Source organism: Poeciliopsis prolifica, unplaced genomic scaffold, assembly GCF_027474105.1.
Source record: "Poeciliopsis prolifica strain line A6 unplaced genomic scaffold, Auburn_PproV2 SCAFFOLD086, whole genome shotgun sequence".
NCBI lineage: Eukaryota > Metazoa > Chordata > Actinopteri > Cyprinodontiformes > Poeciliidae > Poeciliopsis > Poeciliopsis prolifica.
This window is the reverse complement of record NW_026562461.1, coordinates 1,021,398-1,037,500: the sequence shown is the minus strand read 5'-3', so window position 1 is coordinate 1,037,500 and position 16,103 is coordinate 1,021,398. Positions and strand designations below refer to the sequence as shown.

The 16,103-nt window shown below is 36.5% G+C and overlaps 1 protein-coding gene across 2 annotated transcripts in view; it reads right to left on the bottom strand.

The window, feature by feature from the left end:
- stard5 (StAR-related lipid transfer (START) domain containing 5) overlaps positions 1–14,917 on the bottom strand; it is a 26,633-nt gene extending 11,716 nt beyond the window's left edge. For both annotated transcript variants that reach the window (XM_055022459.1, XM_055022460.1), the window contains exons 1-3: positions 14,602–14,917; positions 3,586–3,635; positions 772–904 (exon numbers count right to left, since the gene is read on the bottom strand). In XM_055022459.1, the coding sequence (XP_054878434.1) occupies positions 772–904; positions 3,586–3,635; positions 14,602–14,691 (273 nt within the window). In that variant the 5' untranslated portion in view covers positions 14,692–14,917. The remainder of the gene's footprint in view (positions 1–771; positions 905–3,585; positions 3,636–14,601) is intronic.
- Positions 14,918–16,103: the final 1,186 nt, after the last annotated feature.

The window sequence follows — 16,103 nt, the reverse complement described above, 5'->3', positions numbered from 1 at the left end:
TATAAATAGATAGATAGATAGATAGATAGATAGATAGATAGATAGATAGATAGATAGATAGATAGATAGATAGATAGATAGATAGATAGATAGATAGATAGATAGATAGATAGATAGATAGATAGATAGATAGATATAGATGGATATAAATAGATAGATAGATAGATAGATAGATAAATAGATAGATAGATAGATAGATAGATAGATAGATAGATAGATAGATAGATAGATAGATAGATAGATAGATAGATAGATAGATAGATAGAATATAAACACAGCGTGTTTATATTGTATTTTTAAAATCAGTCTGATTGAGTTGTGTTATCCTGTGTGCATCAGCAGCTCCTGCGCCCAGGTTGCTGTTAAGTGAGGTTTTCCTCTCCACTGTCGCTACATGCATGCTCAGCATAAGAATTACTGTAAAAGTAAAAAACACAATGTTAGCTACTGTATATTTTGCTGTTGCTTCACTCTTGCCTACAAGGAGCAGATACTGTAAGTGAGTGACTTAATGCAATTTGCTGGGTCTACACAGAGACTTGAGTAATTGAGTTTACTGTATAGTTTGACAAGTAACATAACTTTGAGTGTGTATGATTATATTGAAATTATTTCTTTTGTGAAGTGCTTTATTTGTTGTAAATTGTTTCTACGTAAATACATTGAATTGTATTGGCTTTTGTTTGAAATGAAAAGAATATTACAAGCACATTCTTCTCCAAAAGTCAAATGACTATTAAAAGTAGAGACTGAGTCAGAAAGAACACACACCTCCTTGATTTGTTCAAGAAGCTCAAACTTTTTGACGTTGCTGTCCCACTTGACTCTGAGCCCATTGGGAACTGGTTTGAGACATTCCCATACGTTCTCAGGGCTGCCGCTGACAATGCCCTCTCCCTTGTAACTGCCAAGTCAATCAGTTGAATTGCAACACAGTCAGAGGAGAAAGTTACTAAACATAAAATAGTGATAGGACGGGAGTATATTACAATCCATAAGAAGAGAGAAAAACACAGCCAGCTAATATACATACACACATACATACACACACACTTGCGCCTTCCGTCACTGACGTTATCGCAACTACTCAACGTCGACTCAACCTTCAGAAATATAAAGATCAATATTACGACATAAAACATAAACATGTTTTATGTTTTAGGATTCAACACCGAAAAAACACTATAATAGTTCTCATACAAAGAACAGGACATTCAGTCTGTTGCAGTAGTATGAAACATTAATCAGTTGTTAAGGCAACGAGTCTGAGAGAAAGAAGTGGTTTTCAGTTGTACTTCAACGGTTTTTCCCTTTGCTGTGGAAACAGCACTAAACTAATTCCAACGTTTCTAAGTTTCATTGAGTTAATGGAATTATTTTACCATGGCAGCGCAGATATGGATAATATGTAAAAGAGTAGGATTTTTGCACTCCAGAGTTGTGCAAATGAGCGAAATTTCCTTATGTATAAAACAACATGCAGGGGTCTATTGTGAAATCAAAAAGAAAAGAAAAGAAAAAAAAAAAAACGCTTACTGTGTTCCACACGGACCTAAATAAGGGACGGACAATGCAAAGGAAAAAAAAGCGGAAGAGAAAGCCAAACACAGAAGACGGGACTTTGAGGACTCTTTCAATCAAAGATCTTGATCAACTCATGCAGATCTGGATAAATTTGTAGACGGGCAGAGAGGCAGCCAGTAAGACACGAGCTGTATTGAAATAAGAAATAAATATTTATGACTAATGTTGAAAAAGTTATATATTTGTATATTTAAATAAATGTAAATATTATGTAACTGTAAAGATGAATTTGTATTTTAAGGTTAAGGAACTTAACTTTAGTTACTTTGTGAGTTTGATTCACAGTGGGTTGCTTAGTATTGTTTATATGGTTTATTTTCTTTTTTTTTTTTTCTTTATTTGTTTAGCAGGAGAACATACATTCATTTTCCATACATTTTGCAAAGCTTACATGACTTCTCCAATTTAGTATTATTTTTTTCCCCATTTAACACATAGCAAACATAAATCCCCATACAGACATAACAAAAAGAAAACCAAGTACGTATAATTACATAAAAAAAACAATTATAAAATAAATTTAAAAAAATAAAATAAAAATAAAATAACAGAGGGCTTTTGAGGGGGGTTGGACAGCCTCGAGAAGCTAAAAAGCAACAACACTTTATTTGATTATTCTGCAGATTTTAGTCACATGACATGATGGGTAAGTCACATCAATCTATACATTATAAAGGCAGAGATTTTATGTATGTCACAAAAGGTGCCCACTTGTGAGTGAATTTTGCTGAACTACCTTTCACTGTTAACAAAATCTTTTCTATCCTTAAGCATGATCTTACAGTATTAAGCCATAGTGAAGTAGATGGAGGTATAGGAGATTTCCAGCTAAGTAAAATGCAGCGCCTAGCAAGGAGAGAACAGAAAGCCAAGACCTCCCCCTGCAGGGGCGACAAATTAAGTGAGGTCACTGGAACTCCAAAATATGGTTTATTTTCTTTGTAGTTTGAGTAAAATTAATTTGTGTAAATTTAGAGACAGTTAAGTATTTTTTTTTTCTTTTGGATTTGTTTGCAGGTTTTCACCTGCTTCTGGACCAAATGTGAGAATGTCCCGATGTACACTGAATAAATGGAGGATAAAATGAAGAAAACTGCTGCTTGGTCCTTTAAGTAAAACCCTGTTTGAAAGTCTACATCAATTTATCCATTCCTTCTCAAGTGGGGAAGCTGCACAAATTAAAAAAGAACTTGACATCTATACTTATTAATGTGATTATGATTAAGTCAGTGCCTCGCCAGCTATGAACCTCGACCTCGACGCATAGCTGAGGTTCATAGCTATGCTGGACGGACGGACGGATGGACAGACAGACAGATAGAGTTAACCACAAACTCTGATTCTAAGGTTTGTTCATGTAATGGTCAAACAATAAATTGAACACACATAAAAATATTCAAGAGAATGTACCTGAGTGAAGTTGCCCCCCACCTTCTTCAAATCAGACAAAATTGGTGTCAAAATTGGTGTTTGTGCAGCAAAAATTTTCATTTGTGCTGGTATAATTCTGAAGATATTATGAAAAATGTTCTCCAGGGGTCAAAGGTCAATCCCCCCCCCACCTTCTTCGAATCAGACAAAATTGGTTGACCTTTGATGACCCCTGGAGAACATTTTTCTTAATATCTTCAGAATGATACCAGCACAAACGGAATTTTTTGCTGCACAAACCAGCACAAACGCTGCCGAGTTGATTGACACCAATTTTGTCAGATTCAAAGAAGGTGGGGGGGCTGGTTGACCTTTGATGACTTCTAAAAACATTTTGTTATATCTTTGAAACGATAGTAGCACAAATAAAAAATTTTTGCTGCACAAACCAGCACAAACGTTTGACACCAATTTTGTCTGATTTGAAGAAGGTGGGGGAGCCAACTTCACTCAGGTAGAGAATGTTATATCATAATAAATAATACACTTTTATGACAAGAAGCATGCCAAATAACATGTTTCAGAAATCTGATCAAGGACTAAAAACAAAGAAAAAAAAAGAGTGCTTACACATTCCCAGGGAACTCAGACGAGGGACGCCAAGAAACAACCACATCATTCTAGAGAAGGAAAAAAATACATACATTGGGAATAAATTCCAAGTAAAATGTTTTATTGTCAATAATTATTTAAGGTCAATATAATAAAGTTAATAATCTTTATGCAAAATCAATAAGTCAGGCATCACCTAATTATTGGGAATTCATAGCCTATCAGCTCCCATTTCTCAAAGCAAGACTTTCTCTTGTGGTGTCCTCTCACTTGACTCCTTCTGGCACCATCACATGGCCTGACAGGTAGATTTACATATGCCATGTTCTTTCCATCTCTTGATGAATTTAACTGAACTCCAGGAGACGTTCAGGACCTCAGGATATTGTTTTTGTATCCCTGACTTCAAAAAGGTTTTTACTAGTTAGTTGGAATGTTTGTTAGTCATCGCATTATAATGATAGCCAGGAATACTGATGAACTAGTTCATGGACCTTCCAGATGCAGGTGTCTTTATACTGCAGTGACTTGAGTCACTCTCACTGCACTCAGGGGATATCCATTCCACTTGTTGTGTCACTGTTAGCATTTGGATGGCCCTTTGATGATCTAGTTCAGTCACTTTAAATTTTAAAATTAAATAGAGAGATCATACTTTTCTTAGTTTAGCTTCCTTTCATTAACTCCTTCTTAAATCCAGAATGAAAATTAAGATTTTCTTTCTCACATATAAAGCTCTTAATAGTAATAGTTCCATCATACATCAGAGGTCTGATTGTTCCACATGCTCCTAAAGAAGCACTTCCCTCTCAGACTGCAGGTTTACCGTTGGTTTCGAGAATTTCTGAAAAAATTTTTTCAGGCTACCTCGGTTCATTTGCTTCATTTTGTGGAAGCAGCTCCCAGTTTGTCAGTGAGGCAGACATTCTGTCTACTTTGCAGAAAAGGGTTAAAACTTTTTTTCATAAAACTTTTATTTAGACTCTTAGGTTCTCCTGACCTATTTCTGTTGTTACGCTGCCATAGGCTGAGGCTACTGGAGGATAAGGTGACCACTTTTTCTCACTTTCTTATACTCCTCTCCAATTTGCATTTTTTGAGGTTATTTCAAATGCTGGCTTTTAGTTTTCTCTTCTCTGTTACTTTTTTCCCGAAGAAGCTCCATCTAGTCTGGTATTTTGATTGGCTGTAGTACGTCCCTGGAGAGGGGCATTGGGTGAGATAATGCTGCTACATAGCTCTACTTTCACAAACATCAAAAATAATCCTTCCTCAGATCATCTTTTTGTGCATTCGCTCTGTCTTCACAAACTTCCAGTCAGCTGTGGCAGTCAGGCGCTTGTGCTGACCTAGGTTCTGGATCTGCTGAGGGCTTTTTTCCCTCTCCACTATCGCTACATGCATGCTCGGTATGAGAGATTGCTGTAAAGCTATCAACACAACGCTAGCAACTTTTTGCTATTGCTCCATGCTTGACTAGGATGCCGTAAATCCATTAATTGATGCAATGTTTGGGCTCTGTATAGAAACTTGAAAACTGAGTTTACTGTACTGTTTCAAATCTAAGATCAATTAGAATAGATGTATTATTTTTTGTGAAAAAAATCTACATTTTGTTGATTAGGGTTGATTTGTAAAAGCAATAAAATATTATGACTTGAATACATTTATAACATGTAACGAGGCAAACATGTGGGGGACCCTCCAGACCTTTTACAATTTACCCATCCCTGGTAATGAAAGGTTTACTCCTGGTGAAAATTATGGAGAACATAAAATCTGCAAAGTCAAAGGCCTTCAGAAAGTTAAAGATCTACATGTGGACTTTCAATCAGTATGTAAAAAGTTTTGAATACCCACAAAACACTTAATATTTACAATTAAAAAACTATGTCATCAAAATTGAAATGGATAGTAGACACTCCATCATTTAAAAAAATAGAAGATGTTTGTGTTGGGGATTTAAAAGGAAAAGACATCCAGGGTTTCCCCCAGAAAACTTGCTAAACCCGGTGGTCGGGATGTCAAGGCGTTTCACCGGCGGTCTGTCATGTTTTTGTATTAAAAGATGCTGAGTAGACAGGATGAGTTAATTACTGGGTAACTTCTGGAAGACATTGTTAATAAATGATATTTAAACCCACAACTATTCTTACAAACAGTAAATCAAACAATACAATTAAAATTAATATTAATTATTTGCACTTGTTTAATCCAAATTAAGTCAGCAGCTCCATAAGGTCCCCAGATGCCCTATAAATATTAATATTTCAACATAAACTACAGATACATAAATGTAACATTTGTTCATGGACATCATCAATGCTGCAGAATTTCATTTAAAGGTTATGGTTATTTCAGTATACATAAAAAAAAAAAAAAAATTGTTTAACATTTCAATGTAAGATTTTATGGAGCTGGCAAGTTTACTTTGTAAAAGTTCAAAGAACAATATTCATAGTTAGATTGTATTGTTACCATAGCAACAATCTGATGCTGTTTGTTCACAAATACAAATTAATAAACTGCAATTATAACTGATTGTTTTTAGGTTGGCCAATTAAACTACTTCCCCTCTCCCAGATTTCACTAAATCTAACAAAGAAACTGTTGGAGGTGCTGATGATTTCAGCTGCAAGAGGAGCCCCTAAGTCAAATTCTGCTCCAGGCCTCATGCAGCCTTAAACCGGCCCTGCATGATGAGTTCAATCCACTGCACTGTGCAGAGATGATGAACAAACAGGAGATTTAATTCAATGCTGCTAATGTGGCTTTAGTAGCTCTTCCATTTCGTGTCTGTTGAGTTTTTAATAAGCGCCATAGAAACTGTTTTGGTTTGTCCGAGCTTTTACGGAGGAGTTCTTTCACATCTCGGCGCAGCCCCGCACATTAACTCTGGCTAAGTGGACAAAGCATTTGATTCTTTGTGTAACCAGGAAAAAATAAAAAATAAAATAAAATAATATAAAACCAGTGTGAAGCATGACTACGAGGCGAGCGTGAAACCTCCTCACCGGGCTGAACCTGCATGATGAGGTTAGCACTGGTTCATTAACCACTAACTCACCAGCCAACTGGCCACACATACATAAACTTTATCAGCACAGACAGAGCCAGGTGCTGGACAGTGAGTTAATATGTAAGGCCAGCTATAATCCTTTGTTCACTAAGATCAATCATTCTCAGTGCTCGCTCAAGGCACACCTCTGAGAGAACGACTACAAGTTATTCCTGTGATTCACATAAAGCTGCACAACCAGAGCAATGAGTTAAAGTGCCTATCTTGATGTAAAGTTCTCCAAAGAAACATAATTCCTCACAGAGGGTTGATGTAAATACGCACACATCTCTTTTGAGTGAAAGGAGGCGCACAGGCAAACTTCCCACATCCAGCTGCTGCGAAACATCGCACAAAGGCACCAACGATGTGACTGGTCTGCTCTCCCAGCTTTAAATGCATCAATTATAAACCTATCTTCTAGAAACATATCTTTTAGGAACCAATCTGCCCCGCCAGTAAAACGCTTCAGAGCAACAGAGATGTTTGCAATACTAAAAAGATAAAATAATAATAATAAAATAATAAAAAAAATAATAATTTTGGGGGAGAAATTATGTTTATATTAGCATAGATGAAGAAAGATGGAATCAGGTTTGTTTAAAAGCACAAAAACAAATAATAAACATACAATTTTTATGGTGACACATGACTATTATAGGGACTGAAGACAGGGATTATTAATGGGGAATCAGTGTCTTGACTTTAAAGCTTCTATTTATCAATTGTCTTTTCATATTCTTTGTTTTACTCTGAAAGGTTTTGTTTATTTCTGGATCTAAACATAACATGTAGGTTTGAGTTGTGTGTGTGTGAGTGTTATTGTGCATAAATGTTTGTTTGCAATTTTAAGATATTTGTGTCCTATTAGAGAAAATTCAATAAAGTACTAGTGAAAAAAAAACATGTAACTGGGCCTCATGACCACTGAGCTATTGCCAGGATTAGATGTGCTGATAAAGTCATTGACAGCGATCCACCCTCAACATATGATTATGTCCCTCATGCCCAACAAAAAAGAAGAAAGGTAAATAAATTAGTCATTGTTCTTTTTCTTCTCATACTATGTGCATAAACTCATGCATAGGTCAAAAACCTTTGAATACTGTGAAAAAGTTAGTTTTTTGGCCACTCATTTCAATTCTTTAAAATGAGTGACTATCTGAGTTTGCAGTTTGTGTGTGCAGCTCATCTCCTCTTTCCTTCACACTGCACAAGTGCACAGCAGGAAATGCTAAATGTAACTGGGTCTATATTAATAGTTATATATTTCTACAAATATACAAATGTTTTCTTTAATGTATTTGTCTGTTTGCACCTGACTGTTCTTGTGTTCCTCTGTGTCTGCTATGGGGGGTTTGGTCCTCCAGCTCCGCCTACTTTCTTCTTCTCTTGTTCATCGTCCTCCAGGACTGTTATAAACGTTAAGTTATGAATTTCCTCTTCCCTATAATTACTCGTTCCACTGGGAGAGACAAATTTTATAATCCATTGGAATCCTTTCACTTATATTGTTCAAATGTTTATTTTTCCATTTGTGTTAATTATAGGTGTTTGGATTTTTTTTTTCATTTGAGTTATTACACTTTTATAACATTTGATACATGCTAAGGTTATTATTTTGTATGGATCGGGTTGGAGAACTGGAGCACATGCTATGTACTAATGCTAATATCTCCTGATTGACAGATTAATGAACAGAGACGGCCTCCAAACCCAGACTTGGTGCTTTGTGGTTTGTCCAGTCACCACACACACAACGCAGAAGTCCAGAGAGTTCACGAACATTTAATATAACATGATCAGCAGATGTTAACTAATAGTAATTTTTCACCACATATTTTACACAATTTAGTGTAAAATATTATTTTACTCAATTTAGTGTAAAATATTATTTTACACAATTTAGTGTAAAATATTATTTTACTCATTGCAGGTTTTTCAATTGTCCTTTTGACTGAGTAGCTGCTGTATTCTTGCAAGTATTTTGCATGTTTCATATCTAAATTAGGTGAATTTATTGCCAGAGCTTTCTTCCATTTTGTTAGATTACATTGTTAATTTTTCACTTTAGGTATAAATGATACGGTCAATCCAGATGATCAGTTAAGATCAGTGATTGCCACAGATCAGCTCTCATGGGTGATCGAAAATAGGGTTAGGGTCAGTAACGACACATATATGTATATGTCAGTAATGACGCATATATTTATACACCGTACATATATATATATAAAATGACATACAGGTCTGTGCATTTTGTTGGTGGAAAAACAAACTATTTTGAGTTTCTGTCGCCAAGTCCGGTTATTGTAAGTGGCTTTGGGTTTTATTTAATTTATTTTTATTATTTTTGAAGTCGCTTGCAAATTTAATGAGTCGTGGGCTGCGCTTTTGGGCTTGTTTTTGAATGTAAAGTTGCTCCTTTTGCCTTGAAAATAAGCAGAAACTCATAATAAAACTCATAATAAACCCCAGAATGTACCTTCCACGTCCATCGATTCCTGGATGATCCGACCCGCTGCGTCTTTGTTAATGATAAGTTAATCAGCCCCAAGCCATACTGTAACCCAAAAGGATGAAACTTGGTACACGTGTATCTTGTCAGGACGTATAGAAATTTTCTTGGAGCCATGGTCCAAACCCAACAGGAAGTTGGCCATTTTATATCAAAGCTGCCATCATATCTTTTTTATAGACATATCTGAGCGAACTAATCCTACAGCTTTTGAGATCCTGGCTTTAAACTCAGTCAGGCACAGAAGGTAAAAAGTTATGCTAGGATTTTTCATACATCAAAGCATGTGGGCATGGATAAGTGACAAAATCTAACTATTCGCCTTGAAAAATCAAGATCCAATAACTTTCACACACAAAGTTAGAGCTGTTTCCAACTTTCTAGGTCTCATTACAGACCATCACATTTACATTGTCAATTGATGACATCACCTTACCCCTGCCCACTTCCAACAGGAAGTCACCTGTTTTTTTCTGCTAGATGTCTTACTTTTACCCTTTCATTCATATGGTTTTAATCCTGCAAGTTGAGATGTAAACACCACACAAAATTCTTTGTTCACAATAATAATCTCACACAAAGCAGGAAGTTGATGTAAATATCTATACAGGTCAGCCTTGTGTCCAGTTTCAATGAAGGGAGGCGTGCAATCCCACTGAGTTTTAGCAGCGGCACCGCACGAGGCAAAGTGCAGAGTGTATTATTAGTCTGTGCACTGCCAGCTTTAAATGCATAAACTATAAAACTATATATTATAAAACTACCCTTTAGGAATAAATCTGCTCTGCTTGTGAAATGCTCAGAGTAACAGAGACGCTTGCAATCCGGCTAAAAAAAAAAGAAAAAAAAAAAGCATTTTTATTATTATCATTATTTTCCTAAAAACATAAACAAGCAATGCTTAGCCTGATGGCGGGCTGACAGGATTATAATACACTGGGGGAAACCCTGGATAAACTTGTAGAACTCATCTTAAAGTGTCAATAATAATAAATGTACATACTGTATGTGTGAATAAATTGCTGCATAAGAAGCAATTTAAAAAGAATGAATAAAAAATAGGACAATATTTTATCATTTCATTGCGGAAGTGGCCAAAGAGCCTCTTGAACCGCCTATGGGCTGTAGGTCTGAGGCATTTTGTTAGCATGATTCCTTCATTCTTATAGCTTGATAGGAAGTCAGGTTATTCAAACTGGCCACTCACTCAAATAATTTACCATATTGACTGTGGTAATTGACTGTATTTATAAAAGATAAAAATTTTTCTACACAGAAAGCCCTGACAAACTAATGCAGAAAAAATAAATGGTTTCTCTTCACAATATTTATTTATTTACCATTAATCTATTAGTACAATTTGTTCTTTAAATTGCCAGTTATATTTTTGGGTCTCAGGAGATGACTGAGGGATGGAGAGACTCTGATGTCTGTCTATAAGTTCTGACGGTCCGCAGTGTCTCCTGATTCATTCTGTCTGATATCACTCAGCCCTCCTGTGTCACTGAATGTTGCAGACACCTTTTCTTTTTAAATCGCCCTTATATAACTTCAGCCCAGTCTTCCTACTTACTGTATTTTTGCCATAGGTTTTGCTGCCGCGGGTTGATAGCAGCTCACGTGTTTATCCCACGTCATAACAATTTAGCTGACGTTAATATTTTCTTTGTTTTTTTTTTTTTGGTCATCACACATGTATAGAAATACCGAACAAATTGCACCCGGTATCGGTTCAATACGGTCAACCCTAACAGCCACCTGTCATCTTAGGCTAGCATTATGCTAACCTGAATATATACCACCCTAACATTACTTACCTATTGTCTTTCAACCACTTTGAAAAGCTTTTCTTCATCTCTCCAACATCTTTGTCCCTCACCCTCTTCATTATTCTATTTTATGCCCCAGAGCTTGTTTTTTTTGCTGCCCCATCTTTAGCTCCCTGTTGACAAGTACACTACCACTCAAATTTAAAAGAAAAAAAAAAACGTGCCTCAACATGATCACGAAGGGGCACGTGCTCAAACTACCTATGTGTGTATGGGGAGAGGCAGCAGGGCAACAAGAGGAGTAGTGAAGGATTGGCGTTGGTGCACCTAATGATAAGGCCCTAATCAGTACCATTCTTCCATTTCTGATCATTTCATGCATGCACAAATAGCTGTTAAATACAGAAAATGCCGACTGGAAAAAATCTTCCCACGTCGTTTTGGCGCCCCTTCTGATGCAGCGCCCTTATTTGTTGCATACAGAGCATACCCGCTTTTTGCGCCACTGGTCAAAGGGGAAGGTTAATTGGAGATTTAAGTTAAATAGCTTTTGACTTTGAAGGAAAATCATATTTCTTTCAAAGTCAAATGGTGTAGCAGCCTGATTACTTTAGAGGTTGCTAAAAAGTTGGAAAAAGGCAGTCCTACACTTTATGCAGCTAAGGCCTTTTTGCACCACTTTTTGCAGTGGTGCAAAAAGTGGGTATGCACTGTATGCAACACAAAGGGGCGCTGCATCAGAGGGGGCGCAAAAATGATGTGGAGTATTTTTTTTCTCATCAGCATTTTATGTACTTACCAGCTGTTCGTGTATGACATGATAAATAACAGAAAAATAGCACTGATTAGGCGCCCCTCCCCTCCTGCCAGCCGCTCTCCCCTCTCATACAGGTAACCTGGGCAGAGAACGGGCTGAGGTACGTTTCTATTTTTCTTTTGAATTTGAATTGTAGTAATGCACTCGATAACAGGGAGCTAAAGATGGGGAGGCAGAAAAAACTCTGGGGCACAAAACAGAAAACGGAAGAGGGGGAGGGATAAAGATGTTGGCTTTTCAAAGTGGTTGAAAGACAAAAGGTAAGTAATGCCAGTGTATCAACAAGAGAATTGTAAATATTCAGGTTAACTTAATGTAGTCTAAAAGAGGAGTCTCAAACTCCAGTCCTTGAGGGCCACTGTCCTGCAGTTTTTCGATGTGCCACAGGTACAACTTGGAATGAAATGGCTTAATTACCTCCTCCTTGTGTAGATAAGATCTCCAAAGCCTTAATGACCTAATTATTCTATTCAGGTGGTGCAGCAGAGGCACATCTAAAAGTTTCAGGACACCGGCCCTCAAGGACCGGAGTTTGGTCTAAAATGACAGGTGGTTGTTGTTGACTCCACCCCATATTGAACCAATATGGGACACAATTTATTCCGTATTGCTATAAATGTCTGATAGACACACCTATCACGAACATCTCAACAACAAGTGTATAACAATGACCAAACCAAACACGGAAAATATTAAGGTCAGCTAAATTGTTTTTGCGGGACCTAAATAGAGGCTGGCGGAAGTGGCTCTTAGGCTCACTTATATATTGAATGATGAAATATTACCCTGTTTTTTGTTTCATTGTTTTTTAATTGCCCTGTCAGCAGCATTTTATATGTACATTTATCATTATTGATACTTCAATTAAATACCAGTTGTACAAGTTTATGTTTATGGGAGGGGTGCGGATGACATGTCTGCATACACCTCAGAAAGTATGTCGTTGTGCCCCTGCCCACGAGTTGCACTTTGTACAAGTTGTCACATATCAAAGGTTGGACATTGGAACACTCTTACCCTAGTAATGCTGTCTCTATGGAACAGTCTGTTTTTGACGACATTTATTAAGTCTGTTTTTGCTGCCAGATGCTTTTGCAGCTGTCTAATAACACCTATTTAAATGTGCTGCTGGTCTCTGTCAAATGATAAGATTTATGAGAAATCTTATCTCAGAAGATTTTTCTTATGACAGAAATCTTATGAGATTGTTATATATATTATAATATATATTACAACATATTAATATATGTTATAATAAATTACAATATATGTTGTAATATAGTATGGTAGTCTTCCACAATGGGTTGCACAAAATAGTTAAGGTACAAGCGCCATCATTTTTCTAAATGTTGTATTAGTTCATGAAGTAAATTAAAAAAAAAAACAATCACTATGTTTCATAGAGGTACACTGTTTTAAATTTAAAGGAAGGTATAGAGTGTTTTTTCTCCTTTTATGAAGCAAAGAAAATGTATACTCAAAATGCATATTCAATACTATATTGATGGTTGTGTACAAAGGGTTTTTGCAGAATTCAACTTGCTTGCTGATCTGTTGTTGATTTTGCATCAATAATGTGCATACCCACTTCTGCTTGTTGTAGATTCCATCTTTTCCTCCATCACTTTTAGTCTCTTCAACTGCTTACGCACATGCTGTAGCATACATAACCATATTTATGTGTGAATGTCGGTAGTCACATGTGTCTACATGATCTATACCCTTTAGGGAAGGGTATAGATTTAGTCACAAAGTCCAATAAATATTTTATAATGGTAACATCAACAATGTGTCTCCACTTATCAGGTTGAACTGAAGGGGAGATTGTTTAATGGTTACAACAGTACAAAAAAAGTTAGTAATTTGTGTGTTCTACTATTGTCTGGAAAACTCTAAGAAGGATTTTAATACTGTACTGATCAGTTATGCGCATAATTGAATAGTGTAAGCCTTTCTTACAGTGGCCGCCGTACTTTCTGCTTTAGTAAAAGGTTATGTGAGGTTTTTCCATAAATGTGAATATCTCAGTGAAAAATTTGAAGTTTTACATCTTTTCCTTTGGGATAGAAAGCCAGCAAACCCCACGATATAAGCAGAAATGTTCCGTAAGTAGAAAATAAAAGTTTTGCGAGGTAACGCAAAAGAAAAACAATTCTCCATGTCCCCGAGGGGACATGGAGACTCATAATTATTATTATTATGAGTCTTTGCTTATTTCCAAGCCCAAATGAGTAAGTTCCCGTTCAAAAAACGTTTTGCAAGCGACTATAAAAGGATGATAATAATAATAATAATAAAACAAGCCCAAAGCCGCTTTTAATAATCGGACTTGGCGACAGAAACTCAAAATAGTTCCTGTTTTTCCACCAACAAAACGCGCATCTCCCTCCATTGGTTACATTTCTGTCGCTGCTGATATTGTCGCATAAAGACGTCGGTCACTTTTCAAGACCCGTAGAGTAAAAACAATTCAATAGCAAAAGAAGATCGTAATGCAAAGTGATTTGGATAAGTAACTGTAGTCTGACTACTGGATTAGATTACTCGTTACTGAAAAAAGTGGTCCGACGTCACTGACCAGGACTGAAGCACACGTCGTTTGAAGGACTTGGGACCCGCTGAAACAAATGGACTGACTGCCAGGACATGAGACGGATACTTTCTGCAGTATTCATACGGTTTCATTGTTACTTTTCATAGCAATAAAAAGCAAGCTGAAAACAACAAACACTTAACTAAAACGGTCGACTTAACGCATAATTATTCGAAAGTTTTTAATTCGAACTTGTTCTTGAGGAAGACATCTGGAAGCTACTCTGAGGTGGAATAGGATTCATCAGACACAAATACACACAAGACACCAAGACTTTACCGATTTTCTGCAGACCTTCCAGCCAGATTCATCCCTCCTGTAGCTTAGCAAGCAGTCTGCTACCGCTTTCGCTTTGTGTTCATAATCCATGGCCGTTGTCGGCAAACCGAGTTTATCCTGGACACAAAAGCTTTACACGCAGCTCAGCTGTCGACGCAAAGCTGTCTCTTCTTAGTTCAATCTATCGGAGTCATGTCAAGGCTGAACTGTGTAAGGAAAAGCCGGGTTCTGCTTATGCTAACAGCTACTACCAAGCTAACATGACCCCAAATGAATGAACGGTAGCAACAGCAACGAAGCTGAAGTTGGCTTCCGATTCCAGCTTCCGATTCGGGAAATGGCTAAAGGGCGATTCCACCTAATTTTTGACTACCTTTAATCCACTCTAGTTTTTAAAAAAACTACAACACATAGACTCTTCAAACCTGGGCTGGCTTATTCTGCTCTAATAGCGGAATATTTAAAACTAAGTTTGTGATTTCAAGGAAGTTTGGTCCTTGTTTTGATCTAGGTCATACTAGAACTGCTCTAATTCTGAAACTACAGTAGAAACCTAGATTGGATTATTCTGCTCTAATACCAGAATATGGAAAACCATGTTTGCGATTTGTAAAACTTTCTTCTGATTTGTGAAACTTCAATAAAAGGCTTTTTCTTTTTTGTTTTACCATTTTTTTGCATCTAGATAATATTAGAACTGCTCTAATTTCAGAACCACAACACTCAGACACTTCAAACCTGGACAAGATTATTCTCAAATAATAATTTATCGCCATGACTGGAATTTGTTTGAAGCGTCAAGATGTTTATAGTTCCTATAGTTTGTAAAAAAAAAAAAAAAATAGGTGGAATCACCCTTTAGCCATTTTCCGAATCAGAACCTCGGAAATCAACTTCAGCTGTGTGCAACAGCATGAGGGTCTATGGTGAGAAATGTTTTCCAACTGGTGGAAAATTTCCTGAAATAAATCTTTTCAGATTCCATGTTAATGTATTAAGTTTGGGCTAAGTACAGATTTTTTAGAGAAACATACAAATAATAGTAATCATAATAATTTTCATAAACACTCAAAATAATAACATTAATGTTATCCTCACAACTGTAGGTTCCTGAGTTTGCTGGGGTGTGCTAATTTATGTATGTTGTATAATGGTTAATAAATTACGTTTTGATAACTGTGTTTGATATGTATCCTTACAAGACTTTAATATAAGAGCGCTATGGAAAGATAGTTTAAATCCCAAAGCCCCGTACCTTTGAGAAATGAAGAGAACATTTTTCTGGTAAATTAATTGGTTCCCATGTTTTGGAGGGGACACAAATTATTTCAGGTGGCTAAAATATATGGTTCCCCCTCATATCTCTAGCAAATAAAGAGCAAATGTGTTCAAACATACCTGATTTGTTGTTGATGATGAGAGGAATAAACAGAGAGAAAATCTTGCTGGTAAATTAAGTTGTTCCCATATTATGGAGGGGTATCAGATTATTTCAGGCTGCT